Source organism: Macrobrachium rosenbergii, chromosome 14 (genome assembly GCF_040412425.1).
Source record: "Macrobrachium rosenbergii isolate ZJJX-2024 chromosome 14, ASM4041242v1, whole genome shotgun sequence".
NCBI lineage: Eukaryota > Metazoa > Arthropoda > Malacostraca > Decapoda > Palaemonidae > Macrobrachium > Macrobrachium rosenbergii.
This window is the reverse complement of record NC_089754.1, coordinates 14640303-14662751: the sequence shown is the minus strand read 5'-3', so window position 1 is coordinate 14662751 and position 22449 is coordinate 14640303. Positions and strand designations below refer to the sequence as shown.

The window sequence follows — 22449 nt, the reverse complement described above, 5'->3', positions numbered from 1 at the left end:
TCTCACTTTCGGAATGTTATCAGACAACCGGTTCTGGCGGGTCTGAAGGTCAGTAGATAGTCATTGACAGCTCCATGACAACAATTCAGACTTTTTCTACGCAGGATATCTGTCCTGCTTGGAACAAACTTTCCTATTTCCTGCAGAGAACACCGATTAATTCGCTGATAAATGAACAAAGCAAATGATGTCATTTGACGAAAATCATACGAGAAAATAGTAGTCAAATCAGGTGACTGACTTGACCTCCTGAAAGTCATAACATTTGATGTTATAAAATTAGGTTCAGCTGCACTCTGTCCCTCTTGATGCTTCTTTCAATCTGACGAAAACTTTGAAGAATTTACAGCTGCCAGCTTGACGCGCTTTTAAATGACTTGCATAAACCATTCTTGAAGTGCAATCACAAAGGATATCAAAAAGATTGACATTCTTTCTTCAATATTATGCTGAAATTTTGCAGGTCCTGGAGATGAGAAACAGTAATATGTAGATTATTAAAGGCATGATTTATATTAGTTATTTGCTACTTGCAAATGCCAAACGATATTTATTCTTAATGATACTTACTATTGCATTCGTCATTGTTATAGCTCCTTGTTGGTTCAACAGTTCCACCATTCACATTTAAAACAGCCACACTTTTGTTTTTACTCGACGTTTTTTCAAAATATTTCCGAATTAGTGACCCTAATAGGAAGGAGGCAGGAAGACGTGAGATAAGGATTTAGTCAGTGAAAGAAAACTCTTTTACTGGGGAATTAGACACGACAATGGTCAAATATAGTGTTGGAGGGAGCAGTCATTGTCATCATTCCCGTGACGAAAGATATACTGGAACCAAGCATTGTGATATAGCAGATCAGTCCTACAGCTGTAACAATCTATAACTTTTTTCATGCCTCTTTAGTCACTGCTACTGTCTCAAACACAATTTGTCACATTGCTGAAAGAAAAAAGGATATGAACAGAGGCCATATCGCAAGACAAAATCTTTAGAAAACTCTTTCATGAAAACGAGAGCAACAGTTAGCATGGTCCTTCTGAAAAATAATAAAAAAACGCAATGTTAATATGTTACGATGATACAGGAAGGCGTTATCTGGTAAAGTTCAGAGAGAAAATGGGCTAAAAGACAGATTGTCACAGGTTATAAGATACTGTAGATGAAATGTGCTTTTGCTACAATAACTGCTAACATGGTCAAAATCGACGTAGCAATCTTCTGGGGATAAATCCAAGTCGTCTTGCAACTCTAAAGGCAACAACTGGAAGAACACTGTTAATTTTATTTACCAGAGGAAGCCAAAAGCCATATGTGATTTAATTAAAGTTTCAGCCACAGAGGATAGTCAAAGCTTTGGTCTCGCCAACTAATGACTGACCGACATCACAGGTAATGAAAAACTTGCGTGATTTTCCAGAATGGGAAAATGAAAGATAAGCCCAGAAACTGTTTGATAATGAAACTATGCAGTGATTCTTCTGTTCCATTCAAACACGTCATCCGGATTCTCCTTTCGAAGTATGAAGCTTCCTTGAATTATGTATTCTAGTCGTGTGTGTTTCTGCCCGATTTTGTCCGTCAACGTTCATGTAAACGGTACCAAAAAAAAAAAAAAAACGTAAGGTCCCTTACGATTCACAAGCACTTCTTACATTCTCCACAGCCGGCCAATTTTTGCGGTGTTCAGAAGGCAATATTACCAATGAATGTACAGTAGGGGTCCTTTTGTATTTGGCCCCCCCACTTTTTTTTCTTTCTTTTTGGTAATGCCACAGTTTGATATTTAATCCTTTTGGCAGCTGAGTGTTTAATAACACTGTGCTAACGTAGTTCAGAGTGCTAATGGCCTTGCGTGTTTCTTTCGTTGCTGTTGACTGAATGAATATGTGTGATTGTTTACGAAATATCACGTCCGACTTTTAGAGTAACTGAAATAAAATTCATCTGGTACATTTTCCATATAATTATCTCATTTATAGGTTCGATATCCCTACAAATCTCCTTTCCAGCCCCCGCCCAGATCCCTGAAGTACCTGTATTCAAGGACAAAAAGGTCTCAAATGTCAGACCTTTCTACAAGCGTCTACTTTCTCCGTGAAAACAGGAATTTCTTGACTGAAAAGACCATGAGAAACTTACGGGCTCCCTCAATTGCAGATATGTCAAGACCCTTTATATTATCTAATTCTGAGCCAAGTGTTGTTGTAAGATGAAACTCGCATTCACAGATCATTCCAGCTCTCTTACATTTTTAAAAAATAACTTTTTTTATGCTCTACTTTTACTGAATGCTTTGCTAGTTATACAAAAGATATTCTTTACCTATATACCTTTCATTTTCCTTAAAGTTCAGCGTTAAAGTTTCTGAAGAAGCAAACTTTTCCTCTGAAAATGGTAGTTTCTCCCAATACTTGGCATTTCGGGAATACACGGTATTCATTCTATCTTATTGTTCTTCTCTCTTTGTGCCTTTTCTGTAATGGCTTCCATGCAAAGATCCCGTATGCTGCACTGGCACTTAAGTCTATGTGAAGCGCGCAGTTTTTCTGATAACATTTTTGGGGATAGTCAGTTTCGATGATAATCCTAAGACTGCTTCCGAGATGTGAAACGAATGCTTGTACATGAGAGTATAATTAAATCAATTCGCACAGATGTCTTGTATAACCCCAGCTGGGACGGTGGCTGTTTTTCAAGAGGGTTATTCGATGAGTTGATCGAAAATTTGATAACACTTACATGATTTGTCAGGGAGAGTAATTTAGTTTCACTTTTGTGAATATGAAGAATTAAAAGGAATCTATTAAATTCTCGTCTCCTCTTGACAATAAAGTCATGTATTTTAGGAAAACTGCCACATATTTTCATTGTTATGTAAGCGTAGAAGACCTAAAAAACGTCAAGAAATATTTTTTATAAAAAAAAAACATCACCAATTGCATAAAATTAGCAATGCGCAGTAGACCTGTTACGTGTTCTTATTTGAATGGTGCTTGAATTATCGCAAATCTCTCTCTCTCTCTCTCTCTCTCTCTCTCTCTCTCTCTCTCTCTCTCTCTCTCTCTCTCTCTCTCTCTCTCTCTCTCTCTCTAGGAACATAAAAACACACACAAATAGAATAAATGCATTCTTTTCATTTTTGAACACTTGATGATAACTGAACCTTATGCCAAGGACCTGATTCTGCTGGAAAAATTGTCTACGATATCATTAAATGACTGTAGATAGAAGCAGGTTTAATAGAAGTTTGATCATTATGTCAGATGCTTGCAACGAATTCTCCCGATATTCAGGAACTGAGTCAAGGCAGCGAATTGGTTATGCATCATAATCAGTTGTCCAGTTTTCTTTTTTTTTTTTACTATAACTCTGTGAAAAGAAATATTTTAGCGTGATTTATCTTTGCGGCATTCATACAAAAAGCCCCAACGCCTGAATATGAGGAGAGTGGTCCTGCTGACAGAAATACAGCCTAATCTATTAATAAAACTTGTACCTAAAAAACTGATTGCATGAAGAAAGAGACGGGCAAGAGCCCGTTCATGCCTCTTCTAATTAGAACTTCATACCTGAAAAAAGAAACAGGAGAATGAGCTGTCATAACGACAGCTTAATCTCATGTCAGCGTCGACACCTAAAATGGTTGATTCAAGTTTTCGAGAGTAGACAGCAATGGCGTGAGGCATGACTTTAATAGCTATGACTTTCGCCGTTAGAACCTCGTTGCGTCTTGATTGAATTGCTCTGGTTAATTTGCCAGTTATTCCTGCTGACCTCAGGAAACGAATACCTTTTCTCAAGAGATTAAAGCCTAGTACTACAGGCCATGATGTTGCAAAAGCAGTTTTCCATCTATCATCTCACCACTAAATTTTCCTATGTGAGTCATTTTTTCTTCCTATATATTTAGAAAACTGAAGCCACTCGTATTCATCAAGAAGTCATTAGGAGAATAATTTTGAAATTATCATTGGCACTTTTGTGCAAAGTTTAGCGGCATAAGTATGCAGGAAAACTCACTCATATGACAGCTAAAGAACTTTACGGCAAGGCTTAAGCTCCGAGAGAGAGAGAGAGAGAGAGAGAGAGAGAGAGAGAGAGAAGGCGATCTTTTTTGTCGAATAGATGACATTCAATAGTGAGGAAAACTTGACTCCTCTGTCCATCCAGTATTATTACCGTGTATCTCTTTAACTTGAAAAACGATTAAGGCGAAAAAATTCTGAGCACAGACGTCTGAAGTTGGTCATCGCTATTTACCCCTGATATTGTGACGCCACCATAACTCTAGTAGGTGGCACTGGTTGGCGGTGGCATCGGTGCCAGTGCTATTACTATATTGTGGCTAATAAACATCAATTCACCAGCATATTAACTAAATGCAAGTTATGCGACAAGATAGTACTACAACCAAAATGTGGCGCAGCTTTCGTCGTCTTGACTTTCGGGCAGACAAAACAGACGTTACTTTGATTGCAGGACTGAAAGTTCAGCTGCAATACCGTAAACGTTTTTCAGGTTCCATGCATGTTGGCGTGCGTTCTTACTCCCCATTTCTTCTTGGACGCCGACATGTCGGAAACTCATATCTCACATCCTCCATATATATCCAAATGTTACTTATGTCAAGATGGATTTCATAATGAGACAAAGATCGCTAATCTTCAGCAGCTAAATATTTCGGATGCCAAGTCGTTTTTGTCACCATGTGCATGTTGAGCCGCACCCTCAGTACCCACTTCCTCTCTCTCTCTCTCTCTCTCTCTCTCTCTCTCTTTCTCTCTCTCTCTCTCTCTCTCTCTCTCTCTCTCTCTCTCTCTCTCTCAGCGAACACGAACATGGGACAACAACAAACAGACACGCAAGACCTTTCAAAGACGCTGATGCTCATTGGCCTGGAATTTCTTGACTCATGGTGCGTACATATCAACGCTAATTGAAATGAATGCATTTGGTAGTCATTGTTGTTCCCATAATTATTTGTTATAAAGCACTTTGCTTGATGGTTGATACGTTCATCTCTGACTTGACACTTAAGGAAATAAAAACCATAAATAAAACAACGCTTGATGAAACAGAATGATGAACTCAAAACAAGATTTATGCAGTCAAAGTGGTACTATAAAGCCATTCGACAAAAAAAAATGAAGCTGATGCAAAGGTGCGTCAAGTGCTTTTGTTTTGTTTTCTATTTTTTTATATCCATCAGTTACATCCATTGAAGCCATCTGCGTCTCAACACTCTCCAAATGAAAATGAACCCTTGCCTGCAATAAGGACTTACAAAACACTCTGGTCAACTATAGAGTAATGAACACTTTTTTTTGTCACCAGAACCTTAAATATAAATAATTTTGTTTTCCGGGCTCCTCGTACAAAGAAGAACCCATGTTGGCACAGGCTAGGCTTAATTTAATATTTTCTGTGCTACTGTGTTCAAAACGACGCATTCCAACAACTTTGGGGTCGTCAAAGTTTATCTTTCGATTCTGTTATTAGTGAATATTTCTGATGAACAGAGCTGCATGTGCTTTGATTCTTATATCTATTTCCTTCTTTTTCTCTTTTCTTCGTCTTCTTTTACAAATCCTCATGGAACAAGCTAAAGGTCATGAACTTACCAGGCAAACTTCCACAGCCTGGAATGCCCAAAGATAAGAACAGTAAAGCAAAGGAGTAAAACAAACCAATAAATAAATAAAGGCTCGAGCAATCTTTCAGTTGATAAACTGGGTTCTAGGAAATGCCTTGCGAATTACTTTGAAGAAGCAAAACCAAGGATTTCTTGCGTTATCTCAGTAAACAAGAGAGAGAGAGAAAGAGAGAACGCAAAAAAGCTATACTTATCTCATATTTACTCGTCACAAAATTTATATAATCTAAGAGACTGAGCGTCGTAAATTGGCCGGTGGCTGGCTGGTTGGTTTACAACAAGATGGCCCTACGGCATCACGGGACCTTGACCAAAGGGATAAGGTGCTGAAGGGAAAACGAGATCTAGCTTTATACGAATGAATTACAGAATCGTAGTTTGTCTAAGGAACAAACGCCTTGCTAGAAGGAAGTTAGAGCTTGCCACTGAATACAAAACTCTTGACACAAATGTAGGGTATATATACATATATGTACATACATATTATATATATATATATATATATATATATATATATATATATATATATATATATATATATATATATATATATATATATATCTAAAGGGGGAAAGAGGCTGTGTACAAGACACAGGTGACTGGTGTATGCATGGGGTATCGGCGCTCTCTTGGTGAGTCTTTTTTGGGAAACGTGTGAAGTAACTGGTGGCGTAATATTTTCTTCTCATAGATTCATCGTCGGTTGAGCAATGAATGAAGCAGTGAAAAAATACACAAGCAATCAATTTCATTCCAAGGTGAACAGAACCTTGGCTATTGCTCTTAGCTAGTGGAATATATTTTGTCCTGCATTTTTAGCTACTGTCAAAGCACCCTAGTCAACTATAGAGTAATGAAAAGTTTATTATTGTCACCAAAACCTTGAATATAAATACTGTTTGCTTTCCGGGCTCCTCGTACAAGCAAGAACCCGTGCTGGCACACGCCAGGCTTAATTTAATATTTTTTGTCTGCTGCGTTCAAAACGACGTACTCCAACAACTTCGGGGTTGTCAAAGTTTATCTTTCGATTCTGTTATTTGTAGTTTACCGGGTGCATCTGTGACCTAATAATATATTTTCTTTCCTCCTAAAGAAACAAAGCAAGGGCAAAAGAGAACGTCCGGGCAACGAGACGAGCAAAAGCCAAGCACACCCTGTTCCTCCAAGTGGAAGTCACACGACGAAGGGCGTAATCGGACGTCATTAGTTGAGGGGATTCGTTTGAAAAGAAAATCAATCTCGTTTATTGATTAAACGCCTTTCGTCTCCGCAATGTCTGAATGATCAATAACCAAAGGATCGCAAGCTCATGATAAAATGGACGGAGTCAGTTTCACACTACATGGATAAAGAATAACGCACTTCCCAGAGCATAACTCGTTCGTAATCTGTGCACGTGCACGCAGATGCGCATATATTGCAAAGAGTGAAAACAAAGAGTTCGGATTTCTGATGATCCCACTTTTTTCAGAATCATAGCAACGTCTTTTTAACCATTTCATTCAAACTCGTTATTCCTTACACTACGTTTTCTACATTTTTTTTCTTTTAATACGGAAGAGGAAACTCAAAATGAAGTGTAAAGTTTCTTGTGACCTCGATCGAGTTTGTTGGTATTCCTGATAGCTTTGCGTCGATGACATTCTCAGAAGCTAGTCAATTGCAAATGACATTTTTTCGAATTCAGAATCGCAAAAATCAATCTTCCATAGATCCTTAGACCTCATGCAAGCATCCATTTCGGAACGCTCTCTTGCAGTTTAAAAACTTTTGCCTTATGCACTTGTCAGAGAAAATTCAGTACCTGGTATGGTGCGTATTACAGCATTTGCTTCAAAAAAAGTCGGCTCAGCACGGGAGGCGTTATCAAAAACTAGACTGCACTGCCCATTCCTTTCTTATTCTGCCTCTCCGCTCTGGAACTTTCTGGCCTCCTCCTTGCTCTCAGATCCCCATGAATTTTCTCATTATGAAGGACGAGCACTGTATCTCCATTAAGAATACCGCGAAGTCAGGAGAGGCTGAAGGCCCCTCACCCCTCATTCACTGGATTAACAAGAAGGTTCATGGTGGTAGCTGATAAGGCCTTTATTAGGTTCAAACATGATATTCCTTGGTTTTCTTTATAAAAGAAATCATCATGAAAAAACTAATGCCACATACACATTCAAACGCGCACATCTTCGCTATATTCTTGGTCACCTGTCTACTTAAGCAAAATTGTGCCTGGTCAATACTTATACATACATACATACATACATACATACATACATACATACATACATACATACATATGTGAGTGTTTGCCATTTCCCTACAGGTGCTAGCCCCAGATAAAAACAAGATAAAAAACACTGTTCCATACATCCCTCACCAACTTCAGAAATGTTAGTATCTTTATATACCTACACAGAAGACTTTTGAATATATCCTTGTAGGTCTTCTTGTCCTCCTTCTTCCCAACGTTTCCATTCATTCATTCATTCATTCTCTTTTTACCAACACCGCACTGCATTCTCTCCAAATGACCAAACCACCTCAAAACTCTCTTAAATATCTTTTCACATAAACCAATCTTTTTTATCACTTTTCCCATGTATCTTCATCATTTCTCACCTCTTCAGTCCTTTTTACTCCAGGTATGATAAACAACAATTAATTCTAATTAGCAATTTCAACGGTTGTGTGTGTGTGTGTGTGTGTGTGTGTGTGTGTGTGTGTTTCAATTCAAGAGCCATACTTCTTTCCATAAAGAAGAGTTGACTCAACAGGCCTCTTGTAAATTCCAACTTTGACCTCCACAGACACTTCCCTTCCAAATCTTTTGCGTAAGTCACAATGCCTTCCTTGCTGTTCTGTTTACTCCTTCTCTTATCCTCCTATCATACAGTACATCTTCTTTCAAATTCAAATATGAACAGAACGTTTCTGCTCTTCCACCTCTCCCACTAGAATTCGTTGCTCCATCTCCTTGGTTTTCATTTACCCTTATAATCTAATCATATTCACTTCCAACTTCCTCATCACAGAAACTCTCTGAAACGTGTGTTTGTGTTGTGTGTGTGTGTGTGTGTGTGTGTGTGTGTAGGAAGAAATATCAAGGTTTCAAAATATCTTCAATGAATTTAAGGTTATCTCAGCTTATTACATCCAAAGTCCTTACACTCTAAATAATATTGTCTCTATGTACATTCCTAGTCGGTCATATTGCTACATAACTCGTATCGGCATAACCCTTCAACAAATCGTTTTAATTTTTACTCCTTCGGATGTTTCTTTAGAAGTGCTCTCTTTTCATTCTTGACTTTTGTATTTGCATTTTTTTCAGTGATAATGTTCTACTGCTTAAACCAAAATCGTAAAATAAATGTTCAATTTTTTAAACAATGGGAGAAATACGGATAAAGGTTGAATGCTATCGAGACTTACTACATTATGATACAATTAAAGTTTTTTTTTTCTTTTTTTACTGAAGTGAAGCTAATATTCATGTAGACTGCCTTTATCGTCAAGTAATGCCTTGTACGCTAATGTGAAAGTTTTTGGCGTAATGGAAGCACCTGGAATTTTTGTAAGCTCGAATGTGCATGCATGGTATGTCATTCTTCTAATTGTTTAAGTACGTTGAATTGCCCGCTTCAAGCAACTGAGTGTATTCCTACGCATCCAAAGCAATCAAGTGCTTTACTCAAGAGCTTGTTTACTATTGCTGTTGAAGGGTATGACAGCGTCTCATTTTCAACTAATACATTTGTAACTATGCTGTAATGACATATATTTCACATTTAAATTGCCGAGATAAAGTAATAAGAAGGAAAATACAATTACTTTAATTGTATACGGATGTGACGGCGGACGGATATCGTCTGGTGTAAGTTGAGCGTCATATGTCTCGTCTAGAGTATAGACGACATGATTTCACCAGTCTAGCAGCGTTACAACGGCAGCACGAGCTCAACTCTAAACCTTTAAAAGTATTATCGTGCATGGTGCCGTTCCTTTAGCTTGTTGAATGTTTAAGTGACCAGGTAGTGTTCTATTCGCATTTATCACACCACTTAGTCGTAAAATTAGATATTTAGTCGGTTCTTAAGCTTGTAATACATTACAAGCGTAGGAACGTAATGCAGTTCGAGCTAAAATCCAAACTTTCGCTACTATCACTGCAAATTCTAAAGTTTATTTGGTGAAGGATAATCATTGCTGTAGCACTTACAGCTCCATGGTGATGGTTTGTTCGTGTGCGAGCATAGTTCATGTCGTTTACTTACTTAAAGTAAGAAAAAAACATTAAGTAACTGTACTTGACAGAAGACAATACAGAATCCAGCAAATTCTTACTTCATGAAAGTTGACTGTGAGTCGGACTGTGACCGTAAATCCGTACAACCAAAAAGTTGCGTACTACTATCAGAGCAGTTGAGAGTATGCTAGTAACTGCAGTCAAAAATAAGAATTTTAAATGACTGTTTATGAAGTGTGCTAACGCACAGGAGACAGAGCATGGGACCTCCTTTGCACTCCTCACTGTTGAAAGATGCTACTTTCCCGCGCTAAATTCAAACAAGAATTGCGCAGTTCTTAGCAGAGACGACGTAGTGCGAGAGGGGTGTTGCTGTCCTCATTAAGGGAATTTCTAATAAATGATATTATCCAAGTTTATACTGATTGACAAGGGAAGTTGGAGTGGGAAATTTCTGTCTTCATCAAATGTTGTGTTTATTTATGAAAATGCTTGTGTTCCATGTATGAAGAGATCAAATTACTACAATGTTCTTTTGACACTGTTGTTTGTAAGCCATTGTACATGTATGCACAACAGAAAATTTATAAAGATTGTCAAGCTAATTTTGATTGTGGGTTTACCTTACCCTATATGCTAATTGATTATGACGTTTATTACATTTATTCACCTATCAATAGGTCTATATGATATATTTACTTGTAACAATGGGGTCTTTATTATTGCTTGCTATCAGCTTATTATAAGTACATCCTAACTGAAGCAACATTACCTTACGACTATAAGCTAAAGAATACATCCGCAAAATATGAGTTCTGGGAAAGCAGTAGATGACCAAGAGGCACTCATAACAAAATGCACTCAATCTTCCTCTCACAGACTCCTCCCCATTTTAATAACCAATGTAACAAGGCATCAACGCAATATTGAGTATTAATGCTAATCACCTACGACAAAGCTGTAATTTGTAACTGAGTTATTTTTAATACATTTACTACATAAGTATGGTGTCTAAAATTATGGGTCTATAAATGCATTAACGCAATTTAGTGTTGACAATTTATGAGCGAAAGGTGAAATCTTGCATCAGCTCCGTTCACGCATGCAACAAACTGTCAGCGTGAGATAGCAAATCTTGAACATACAGGATATTGCATTTTCTGTAATTTACTGTGCTATGTTAGATTGGTAAGAAAAGAGAGAGAGGGAGATTACTATATGAAAACATCGGTTAAAGACGGATGAGGCTAAATTTATAAAATACGGTCTATGTTACACATAATCTACTCAGGGGGTTTACCAGTATTCAAGAAATTTCATAAAACATATAATATATATATATATATATATATATATATATATATATATATATATATATATATATATATATATATATATATATATATATATATTATATATATATATATATATATATGTGTGTGTGTGTGTGTGTGTGTGTGTGATGTGTGTGTGTGTGTGTGTGTGTGTGTGTGTGTGTGTGTGTATGTAACACAGCATGTAATTACCCACAAGGCCAACCTATTTTCAATAACATAACAAGTGAGAGGCGTAGTTAAGAGGGGTCAATGACCCTTGGGTTACTCTGAACAAGCAGTGTCGGCTGGAGATGAAGGAGTGTGTAGTAAGATATTCGACGAACCCTGAAATAAATGACAGCATTGTCAGACAAGTTTTTAAATACAATGCGCACTTTTTTTGTTTTATTTTATCTTTCTTTTTATTTTTTTATTCTTTTTGCAGCCTTAACCAGGCAAGGCATCCATGGCCCGCAAAAAATATGCCAGTAGATTTTACACCATACGTAATAACAGACATGCGTGTCAATGGTACAGGAATTGGGGAAGAGGACAGGGAATTCCACTAAGAATGTATGGCATGATGACTGATCAAACGTTAGATCATGGAGTTCGTAACTACCAGGCAGTATCATAATCAAACTTTCGTTTTTCCAGTTGGTTCTGGCTCACGTAGCTTGAGATTCTAAATGTATTCCGTTTATAGATCGTCTCGGTTACTGGGACAGGTGGGATGTGGATGTGGCGGAACTAATAGTGGTTTTTACTTTCGTTTATCGAGGCCCATCCACAGGAAGGGGGCGTTTGCTGTCATTTTCACCAATGCATATAGGACTGTTTACAATTACTGACTGATTTAGTTCAACAAACCGATGTCACAAGTCCCGTGGTAATTTATATAAAAAATAAATTACTTTGTAGAAATGAATTGTACCGAGAAAGAATATCTTAATAAAAAAAATTAGGCAGTACATTAACTTTTACATGCAAACTTAAACGTATTTTCAGTTAATAATAATAATAATAATAATAATAATAATAATAATAATAATAATAATAATAATAATAATAATAATAATAAATGATGACGATGATGACAAAGAAGAAGAAGAAGAAGAAGAAGAAGAAGAAGAAGAAGAAGAAGAAGAAGAAGACCGGTGACAATAATTAAGGTAATAGCACCAGAATATCTGAAATGACGAATCAAGATCTCAAGCCGAGAAACGAGTTTTCTTTTCAGCAATATACCCACCACTGTGAACGTGTGTGCATTGTCGCAAGTCCTGGCAAGCAATTCTATAGAACTTAATAGATCTCCGTATATTACAGCTTGATTCACGAAGAATTTTATGCTGAGGATGTCAGGAAAGGTAGCGGATCAAATCTCCCTCTACCGGTGGGAGGAGGAAGAAGAGGAAAATATCAGAAGTTATCAGTGGACTCTTCCCCGGTCAGAACGTCAACGATATAAACAATGAACTGCGTGCCTAGCTACTACGACGATTTTGCCAAAACAACGAAGCGGCCAGCTGAGAAAAGAATCAAAAGCTCATCCTAATGCATATGGGGCAAGACCGAAGCAGCCTACTTAGTTAAGGCAAGCATAATATTCAGTGTCTAGACACACTCTCGAAAGCACAGATCTCAGGACGACTTATCTCTCTATTTGATCCTTATATTCTTGTCTTATCTGATGATAATCGGTAGCCATGCGCTGCGTAGAGCATTTTGCCTGTTCCACCTTGATACGACGCTTGTTTGTAGTATCTGAATCTTTATCACTCAAGTGCCCTCTAGCACGAGCAAGCAATTCATCTTCTTTGGTAAAGTTTCAAGCCAAAATAAAACAAATCCAAGTGGCACTGTGGCTAACTATGCTTCAGTATTGACAGTTCACACACCCCAATATATATATATATATATATATATATATATATATATATATATATATATATATATATATATATATATATATATATATATATATATATTGGGGTGTGTGAACTATCAATACTGAAGCATAGTCACAGTGCCACTTGGATATATATATATATATATATATATATATATATATATAATATATATATATGTGTGTGTGTGTGTGTGTGTGTTTGCGGATGTATATTTCTACGTTAATATGTCATAATTCATTATCTCACGACTATTAGTACTCTCTCTCTCTCGATCGATGAAATATTTTTAGCCTTTTGGGTTAATGGAAATAAGGAATCGAAGAAATCTAAGTAAATATAAACTATAAATACAATACAGATACCTGGTCTTTACAAATGACAGGTTATCCAACGAGAGATATAAGAAAATGAACACGCTATTCACGGATAAAAGAGACATCTTTCGTTCTTAAGACATTTGGTGCAGCAATGTATGAAATTCAAAGATTCCCCCTCTGATGGCTTTTGTTGATTACAAGGAGGCATTTGACAGCGCTCAGAGACTAATATTATGAAAGGTCTTGCGCCACTATGGTATTCCCCTTAAATAGGTTAAGCAAATTCACAGCATCCGTGAACGAGACATATGAAAATTCAATGTGGATTGGTCTTATCCCGTGAATTTACAGTAAATTGTGGGGTGCTGCAGGGGACTGTCATGTCACCTTTGTTGTTTGCACTTCTCGTAGATTTTATCAAGGTCTACACCTTAGATTTTATAAGAAAAAAGTGGTCAGAGATGAACGAGAAAAATAAGACTGTGGTAATGACAAAATCTTGATCGACTTTTGATACGCGAATTATTCTGTGCTGTCAGAAAAAAACACCAAAAGAACTACGAAGCTTGCTTAATAGAATGCATCACATATCTGAAGAAATGGGACTCAAGATAAATATAGGTAAACCTGAAATAATGAGGGCACATGGGGAAAATAATAAGAGATGGAGAAAAGATTTATAACTTTGAATCCTTCAGATTTTTAAGAGCAATGATACCCAGTACTGGTTCTCTTGATCTGAAGATTAAGAAGACAAATAAAACAATGGGCGCGCAAATATGATTTATGCACAAGTCCAGTACGATACGTATCGCTTTATGGGCTTGAATCGTGGTTATGACAGTGAATCTGTATCTACAAGAGTGAGGCTTTAAAAAGATTGTTAGGAGTTACATGCGGGTTAGAGTGAGAAATGATGCCCTAGGGAAAGTAGTAGCCTATGGGAGTGTCAACTGGGTTCCTGAGGGTACTAGAAGCGCCGGAAGACCCATACCTACTTACATGAAAATTATGAGATAGGAGGCCGAAGATAAGGTTAGATATGTGGTAGTGAAAATACAGAAAATTCAAGAGTGGCAGAATTCACAGAAGCCCTTTGTATCACCTTGTCACGGTGTTGGTGTTGATCATGGCGATTTCACACACACACACACACACACACACACACACATATATATATATATATATATATATATATATATATATATATATATATATATATATATATATATATATATATATATATATATATATATATATATATATATATATATATATATATATAATATATATATATATATATATATATATATATATATTAACTTTTCAGATCTTAGCAAGTTTCATGAGATGGAAGTTGCTAGTCCCATGCTCTTTTCCTCCTGGCTGTAAACCATCCAGGTCGATTAATCACCAAGTACCTAATTCACAACTTGCGTTAACAATGTTGTTGTTGTTCAAGTAAACGGGACCAGGCCGTTTCTCCTCCGTGGGATTAAACTCCGGTGACGGTGATCTGGTCTCTCACTGTGTGATTTCAGGTTGGAACCACATGACAATAAATATGTAGGCTTAAGATATTGGCACTAACATCAGTGCTGAATAAGTAGTCATACTATATACTCTATGACAGAGCAGCTTTACTGAGATTATAAGCACCATGAAGTGAAAACTTTCCTGCCGCTTCCTGGTTTTAACACCATTCAAGTGGAATCTTACTGTTGTTGTAAGTGTAACTCGTGAAAAAAATTCTCTGCAGGTGAGCCATGTTATAACAATAAATCGCAAAGACTGCATTTAAGTGAGCGACTCTTGCCCAAATTAGGCACCGCCCTGCAGCTGTCTAAATTTAGATAGTCCTGTCGTTGCTAGGCTTGGGATGAGAATTCTACTTTTCTTTCACATTTTTCTGTATCTTCCATCTGACTTTGTCGAAATTTATTATTTTAATGTCACAGGCCTAGTTTCTAATATAATACATGCTTAACAGAGTGTTTTTCTGATTTTATTTGCCATTACCGATGATTCCTGTTTACTTGCTCAGAGATTACGAAAACATTCTAAAAGAAGAAGCATAATGGGATCAAATAGCATATCATAACTAAAGAGTTTCAATTTTCTGTATTTTTCATGATTTGAACTAAATTACTTTCCATAAAATTATTCTAAGTATGACTGTCGGTGAAATATTAAAAATGATTCTTATATTAAGAAAAAGATTGCCTTACAGGTATTCAAGCACCTCTCAAATAGGATCAAGTGTTGTCTTCGGAATCGGAAGTTGCCGATTGTTCCATTTATAGTTTCAAATAACAAAGTGTAGACAGTTAGGAAAATAGACAGTGAGAAGAGACATTTACAAAGCGACGGAGGAAGATGTAAAGCTTAAGATGTTTTACATTTTATTTGTGGTGTGTTGGTGCCTTTGTCATGTCAGCGGTAAGGACCGAAGTGACGTTTGTGTGTAGAAATAAGACATGAGTTTTAAACGTTTACGAGGCTAACTTAATGTTTAGAGCTCTAGTCTAGCCTAAGCCTGGTCTCTGCAAGTTCTCCTTTTCGAAGTACATAACCAAATTATTTGGGTGTTGTGAGTTGCCGAACGGGAATCAAGTCATGGCAGACTTGTTTCTCGTTTTTTTTCAGTTTGCCTAAGGCTAATGGAGTGTTTGAAAATGTCGAACTGACATAGGCCAGTTAAGCAAAGCCTTTACTTTAGGTAAGGCAATCCCGACTCAAGACTCAGTCCTACATAGCCTTTACTTGAGGTAAGGCAATTCTGACTCGAGACACTCAGTCCTGCATAGCCTTTACTTATAGGTAAGGCAATCCCGACTCTAGAGACTTTCCTGCATAGCCTTTTCTTTGGTAAGGCAGTCCCGACTCGAGACACTCAGTCCTGCATAGCATTTACTTTATAGGTAAGACAGTCCTGACTCGAGACGCAGTCCTGCATAGCATTTACTTTATAGGCTCGAGACTCAGTTCTGCATAGCCTTTACTTAAGGTAAGACAATCTCGACTCGAGAGACTGTCCTGCATAACCTTTACTGTATAGGTAAGGCAATCCCGACTCAAGACTCAGTCCTGCATAGCCTTTACTGTATAGGTAAGGCAATCCCGACTCGAGTCTCAGTCCTGCATAGCCTTTACTGTATAGGTAAGGCAGTCCAGACTCGAGACACTCAGTCCTGCATAGCCTCTAAGATAAGGCAATCCCGAATCGAGACTCAGTCCTGCATAGCCTTTACTTTATAGGTACGGCAGTCCTGACTCGAGACCCAGTCATGAATAGCCTTTACTTTATAGGTAAGACAATCCCGACTCGAGACTCTCAGTCCTGCATAACCTTTACTTTATAGGTAAGACAGTCCCGACTCGAGACTCAGTCTTGCATAGCCTTTACTTTATAGTTAAGGCAATCCCGACTTGAGACTCAGTCCTGCATAGCCTTTACTTAAGGTAAGGCAATCCTGACTTGAGACACAGTCCTGCATAGCCTTTACGTAAGGTAAGACAATCCTGACTCGAGACCCAGTCCTGCATAGCCTTTACTTTATAGGTAAGACAATCCCGACTCGAGACTCAAACCTGCATATTCTTTACTTTGTAGGTAAGCCAGTCCTGACTTGAGACTGTCATGCGTAGCCTTTACTTTATAGGTACGGCAATCCTGACTCGAGACTCAGTCCTGCATAGCCTTTACTTAAGGTAAGGCAATCCCAACTGAGACTCAGTCCTGCATAGCCTTTTTACTTTATAGGTAAGGCAATCTGACTCAAGACTCAGTCCTGCATAGCCTTTACCTTATAGGTAAGGCAACCTGACTTGAGACTCAGTCCTGCATAGCCTTTACTTTATAGGTAAGGCAATCCTGACTCGAAACACTCAGTCCTGCATGGCTTTTACTTAAGGTAAGGCAGTCCCGACTCGAGACTCAGTCCTGCATAGCTTTCACTTGAGGTAAGGCTATCCCGACTTGAAACTCTCAGTCATGCATGGACTTTACTTTATAGGTAAGGCAGTCCCGACTCGAGACTCAGTCCTGCATGGCCTTTTATTTTATAGGTAAGGCAATCCTGACTCAAGACACTCAGTCCTGCATAGCCTTTACTCAAGGTAAGGCTATCCCGACTCAAGACTCAGTCCTGCATAGCCTTTTTTATTTTTTTTTTTATAGGTAAGGCGATCCTGACTTGAGACACTCAGTCTTGCATAGCCTTCACTTTATAGGTAAGGCAATCCCGACTCAAGACTCTCAGTCTTGCATATCCTATACTTTATAGGTAAGGCTAACCTGACTCAAGACTCAGTCCTGCATAGCCTTTGCTTAAGGCAAGGATATCCCAACTTGAGACTCTCAGTCTTGCACAACCATTACTTAAGGTAAAGGCTATCTTTACTCAAGACTTTCAGTCTTGCTTGTTATAATTAGACCTAGGCTAGGCAAGACAATCATTTCCATGTTGATAAATGATAACCTGATGAGAAACGTCATTCGTTGAGTGTGTGGCAGCCTTAAACTGCCCAGGGTAACTTACAGCGTAACCTGAATGACAGGCTATGTAGCCTAACTCAAGTAGGCCTGTGTTATTAGGCTATTTTACAGTGATCCCGCAATTACTCGTGTTATTCCTTTATTTTTACATTTTATTGGTGTTATTTTACTGGTATTTCAGAGGAAGAGCTCTGCATGGAATATTGTTTATTAATGAAATTATTTGACTGAAGAATATAGAAAAGGGTGTATGTGATGCAGTACGTATGCGATAACTTGAGAAATTTGCCAAAATAATGTGAGAAATTTACCATCTTTTGTGTTTCTGCTGAAAAGCTCAGCAGGATTCCATGTTTAATACTAGTCCCCCCCCAAGGACGAACATAAAAACATAAACAAAAGCTGGTAAATTTCACATTTTTTCAGTATACAGTATAGATTTTTCAAGTTTAGGAGCCTCGGTGGCCAGGTCGGTAGAGCAGCAGCTTCGGACTTATAGAGGTTTGTGGCGCGGGTTCAGATCCGCAGCCGACCGGTCAGAGAGGCGGACACTTTGCTATCCGTGTAGACACCCCGGGATTATGTATGTAATCAATGGATAGGTTTGCTGAAAGCAAATGGGTGTTACAGACTAATACACACAAACAAAGCCACTCCAACATCTTCTAAAAACATAACAGACACCTTACACGTCTCGAACTGTCAACGTAACCGCTCAACGCTCCTCGCTGCTGGGAGAAAGGGAGCTGGGGATTTGGTACGATACATGTACACATGCGCTACCGGGGTCTAAGCGATGTCAGGCAGGGCAGCCGATCGAGGCTGCAGTCTACCCCAATGCCAAATCAAAGCCTTCAAAAGAAGGCATCGTGCTTACCCCATATAAAAAATGGGAAAAAGCATGTTAAACGAAGAAGAAGATAGATTTTTCAAGTTATCTTACCTGTACTGCATCATATACACATTTTTCTATATTGTTCAGCCAAAAATCTCATTAATAGGCTAAACCAGTGGTTCTCAACCTTTTTATTACAAAAGAGCGGTCCTTCCCTCCACGCCCCTTGCATCTGTGAGCAAAAATTCCCTCCCAGATTAGGAGGAAAATAAAAAGAAAGAGAAAGAGAAGGAATTTCGAAGAGGGAGGGAGGTAAATAATTACAAAATAATGGTAAGCCTAGATAGATCTAACTAGAGTGGTAGACTATAGGAAACTAACGTTAAAAGGCGACTTTTTCATTTTTTTTTTTTTAACTTCTGGATGTTTTCCTCACTCTTGTTAAGAAACTAACGAATATAATTCTGGATTTTTAAATTTTCCCTAGGCCTCGCGCCTCCTCTGGAAATTGCTGACGCCCCCCTAGGGGGGCGCGCCCCCCAGGTTGAGAACCACTGGGCTAAACAGTCTCCATGGAGAGTCCTTCCTCAGAACTAGCTTTTACTTTAAGCTAATAATACATTCTGGACTTAAAAATATATACACTTATTTTGTTACAAAATGAGTACTTTTAGAGCCAGTGGACCCCACCCTTTATCATGAAATTTGGGGGACCATAGTGGGAAAGTGGGTTTTTTGTGTGGAGGAAAACATAAAATGAATGACATTAATCCCATTGACAGTTCTTCAGATTAAGGTAAGTTTATAGAATAGTTATAAACTAATATTATGAACTAGGGTAAGCACATGGATAAAACTGCGGACCAGGCTACTACCGAGGCCCTTTAGCTCAGCATCTACTGGCTTAACATGCTAATTGAGCACTGTGTTTAGTACCAGCTCCTTGGGGATGAACATAAAAATATAAACAGGAGATGGTAAATATCTTACATGAACATAAACAAATGATGGTTAGTGTCTTGGTCGTTGATTGGCAGGAATCAAGTCAAGGTAGGCTAGTCGTCTGCAATTTTACCAGGACTTGGTACCCTAGGTTAGGTTAGGTGTGGTTGATTAGGTCATTTGCTAAAGGAATAGCCTAAGTGTCAGAAACATTCAAAAGCACACACTGAATAGGAAAATTATATTTTCATGTCCAAAATAAAATAATGGTTTAAAGTAAAATTTTACCCTTTCATCTCATCACCAAGCAAATGAAGTTTTTCTCCTAATTAGATTGAATATCCTTGTTGCTGATATTGTAATTATCCTTTAGCGTAATGTAGAAATTGTAACTTTTGTAGAAAATATTTCTTTAAACAATGTCCCAAATTATTTTTAGGAGCTGAAAACATGATTTTCCTATGTTTTAGTTTGCATTTGAACAGTTCTCATGTTCATTTTGATAAATTAGTAATTTTGGAGATACTAGACCTTGTATACTCTTAATGGTAACTACCTGGGAAACTGAGGCTTTTGGTTGGGGAAAACACAATATGAGTGAAGTACTTTGGTGTACCCTCACTTGGAAAATGTACAGGAAGCCTTACCTTAATCAGAAAAAGGACTAGCAGAAGTGTTACAGGAAATTTGAATAAATCCCAGTATATCCCCTGCTAAAAACAAAGTTTTCCACAGTTGTTTCATGATTGTAGGATGTAAGGGGTCCAGTTTCTTTAAAACTATGCACTAATTTTTTACCAAAACATACAGCAAAACTCGCACAAAAAATATTTTTTGAAATTTTACAGTATTGCCAAATTTCAAGGAACAAGGGTACATATCAGTACCAAAGGCTTCGTGGCTGAGAACTAGAGCTGGTTTTTTCAAGGAATGCCTGAATTTTAAAATTCAATTTGATTAGTAAAGCTTTGAATAAAAGAACCATTCAGGCTTCAGAATTATCCATGTACCCACATTTCCGGATTGCAATAACAAAAGATGTTAAAAATTTGTAGACATCCTTACCCATAATGCAATGGGACAAATGAAGTCTGATCAGGAGCCCCACTTTCATGTACAGGGCAATGAAACATAAATGACTAACCTAAAAAAAAAACCAAGTAGGTAACAATATTTATTGATGAATATTTTGAAAACAGAAAATTTGCAGTTGATTTTTTAGTTCTTTTCCTTTTGGGGTTGTTAAGGAGAGTTGATAATAATGCAAAACTCCAGTACCGAGAACTGTTACTAAAGTAAAAATAAAAAAACTTTTGGCTTGTTGTAATATGATTGTTAAGATAGGATCAGTATGAAATTCAAAAGAAAATATATCTTAAAAATGAACTTAATCAATCATGATTGAAGTTCATTGTTGCTTACATGCAATTTATTTAAAAAAAGCTTTAACCTTACTTAAGGGGAGCGCAGGCTCAATAAGGCCCCATTATAAAGAAAGTGCTTATAGCCACCTTATGATGAAGGGATTTGCTTCAAATTTTTACCACTTATTCTTCAACTAATAATGAAAATTCTCAAAGAGGGAAATTTAGAAATTCGATTTCTAAGTTATTTATTTTTTTTGCAATAAAAAAATTTTTAACTTTTCATAATTGTTATGAAAAAGAAAAGTTTCACTCAAAAAAGAATTTCCTGAGTACAAAATCAAGTTATATAGTTATACTACACTCTGTAAAAGTTTCATTGAGTTTGGTTGTCTTCTTGGAGTTACAAGCATTTATTTTTGAAAAACTAAGTTTTCAGAAAATGGCAAAGGAAAAAAAATTATGCTTATGTTGTAATAACTATGAAACTATGACAGTGAGAAGGCTGATTTTTGCACTAAAACTATTTTGTCATATAAGAAATATGTCCTGAAATTTACAATATAATCAAATGAATAGAAATGTGCTCTCTTGATTTATATGTTACCTAAAATTTGCTTATATATTTATATATACACACACATACATATATTTATACACATACATACACGGAAATTTAATATTTCACACACGTAGGCTATGTATAAACAGACATTTGTTTATTTGTACTGTTTACATATGTTATGAAATTTTATTTACATTTGTAAACTAACATTTAAGGCCTTACTAAATTTTTAACACATTTTAAGAAACACTAGCACATGATATTATATTTTGAATATTTATTTAACCATATCTTTAAACTTTCACTTTTGTTGTCACACGTTCTTTGTACCGAAAACAATGCCCTGAAATGGTTAAGCTGTTAATCCCTTGACCAACCAGTACCCAGACCTCAAGGTCATTCTCCCCACACGATGATATAAAAGGTCAAAAGGCCGCAATGTAAGTCAGTAGTTGCTCCATAATGCCATGAAGGTGAAACAGCTGTCGCAACAAAAGTCAATAAATGGAAGAAGGAAGTTGTGTATTTTTCACCAGAAATTGATGAACAAGAATCAGAAAAAACTCAGACGATATGAAGATACCTGTAAGAAACCTATTGATGCCACTAGGGCAGTTGCTTTTAATATATATATATATATATATATATATATATATATATATATATATATATATATATATATATATATATATATATATATATATATATATATATATATATATATATATATATATTATATATATATATATATATATATATATATATATATATATATATATATATATATATATAT

The 22449-nt window shown here is 36.9% G+C and overlaps 1 protein-coding gene across 6 annotated transcripts in view; it reads left to right on the top strand.

The window, feature by feature from the left end:
* The first annotated feature begins 15735 nt into the window (after positions 1–15735).
* The window catches only part of LOC136845728 (TGF-beta receptor type-1-like), a 359665-nt gene continuing 352951 nt past the window's right edge, over positions 15736–22449 (top strand). For all 6 annotated transcript variants that reach the window (XM_067115936.1, XM_067115935.1, XM_067115938.1 and 3 more), the window contains exon 1: positions 15736–15891. In XM_067115936.1, coding sequence (XP_066972037.1) covers positions 15843–15891 — 49 coding nt within the window. In that variant the 5' untranslated portion in view covers positions 15736–15842. The remainder of the gene's footprint in view (positions 15892–22449) is intronic.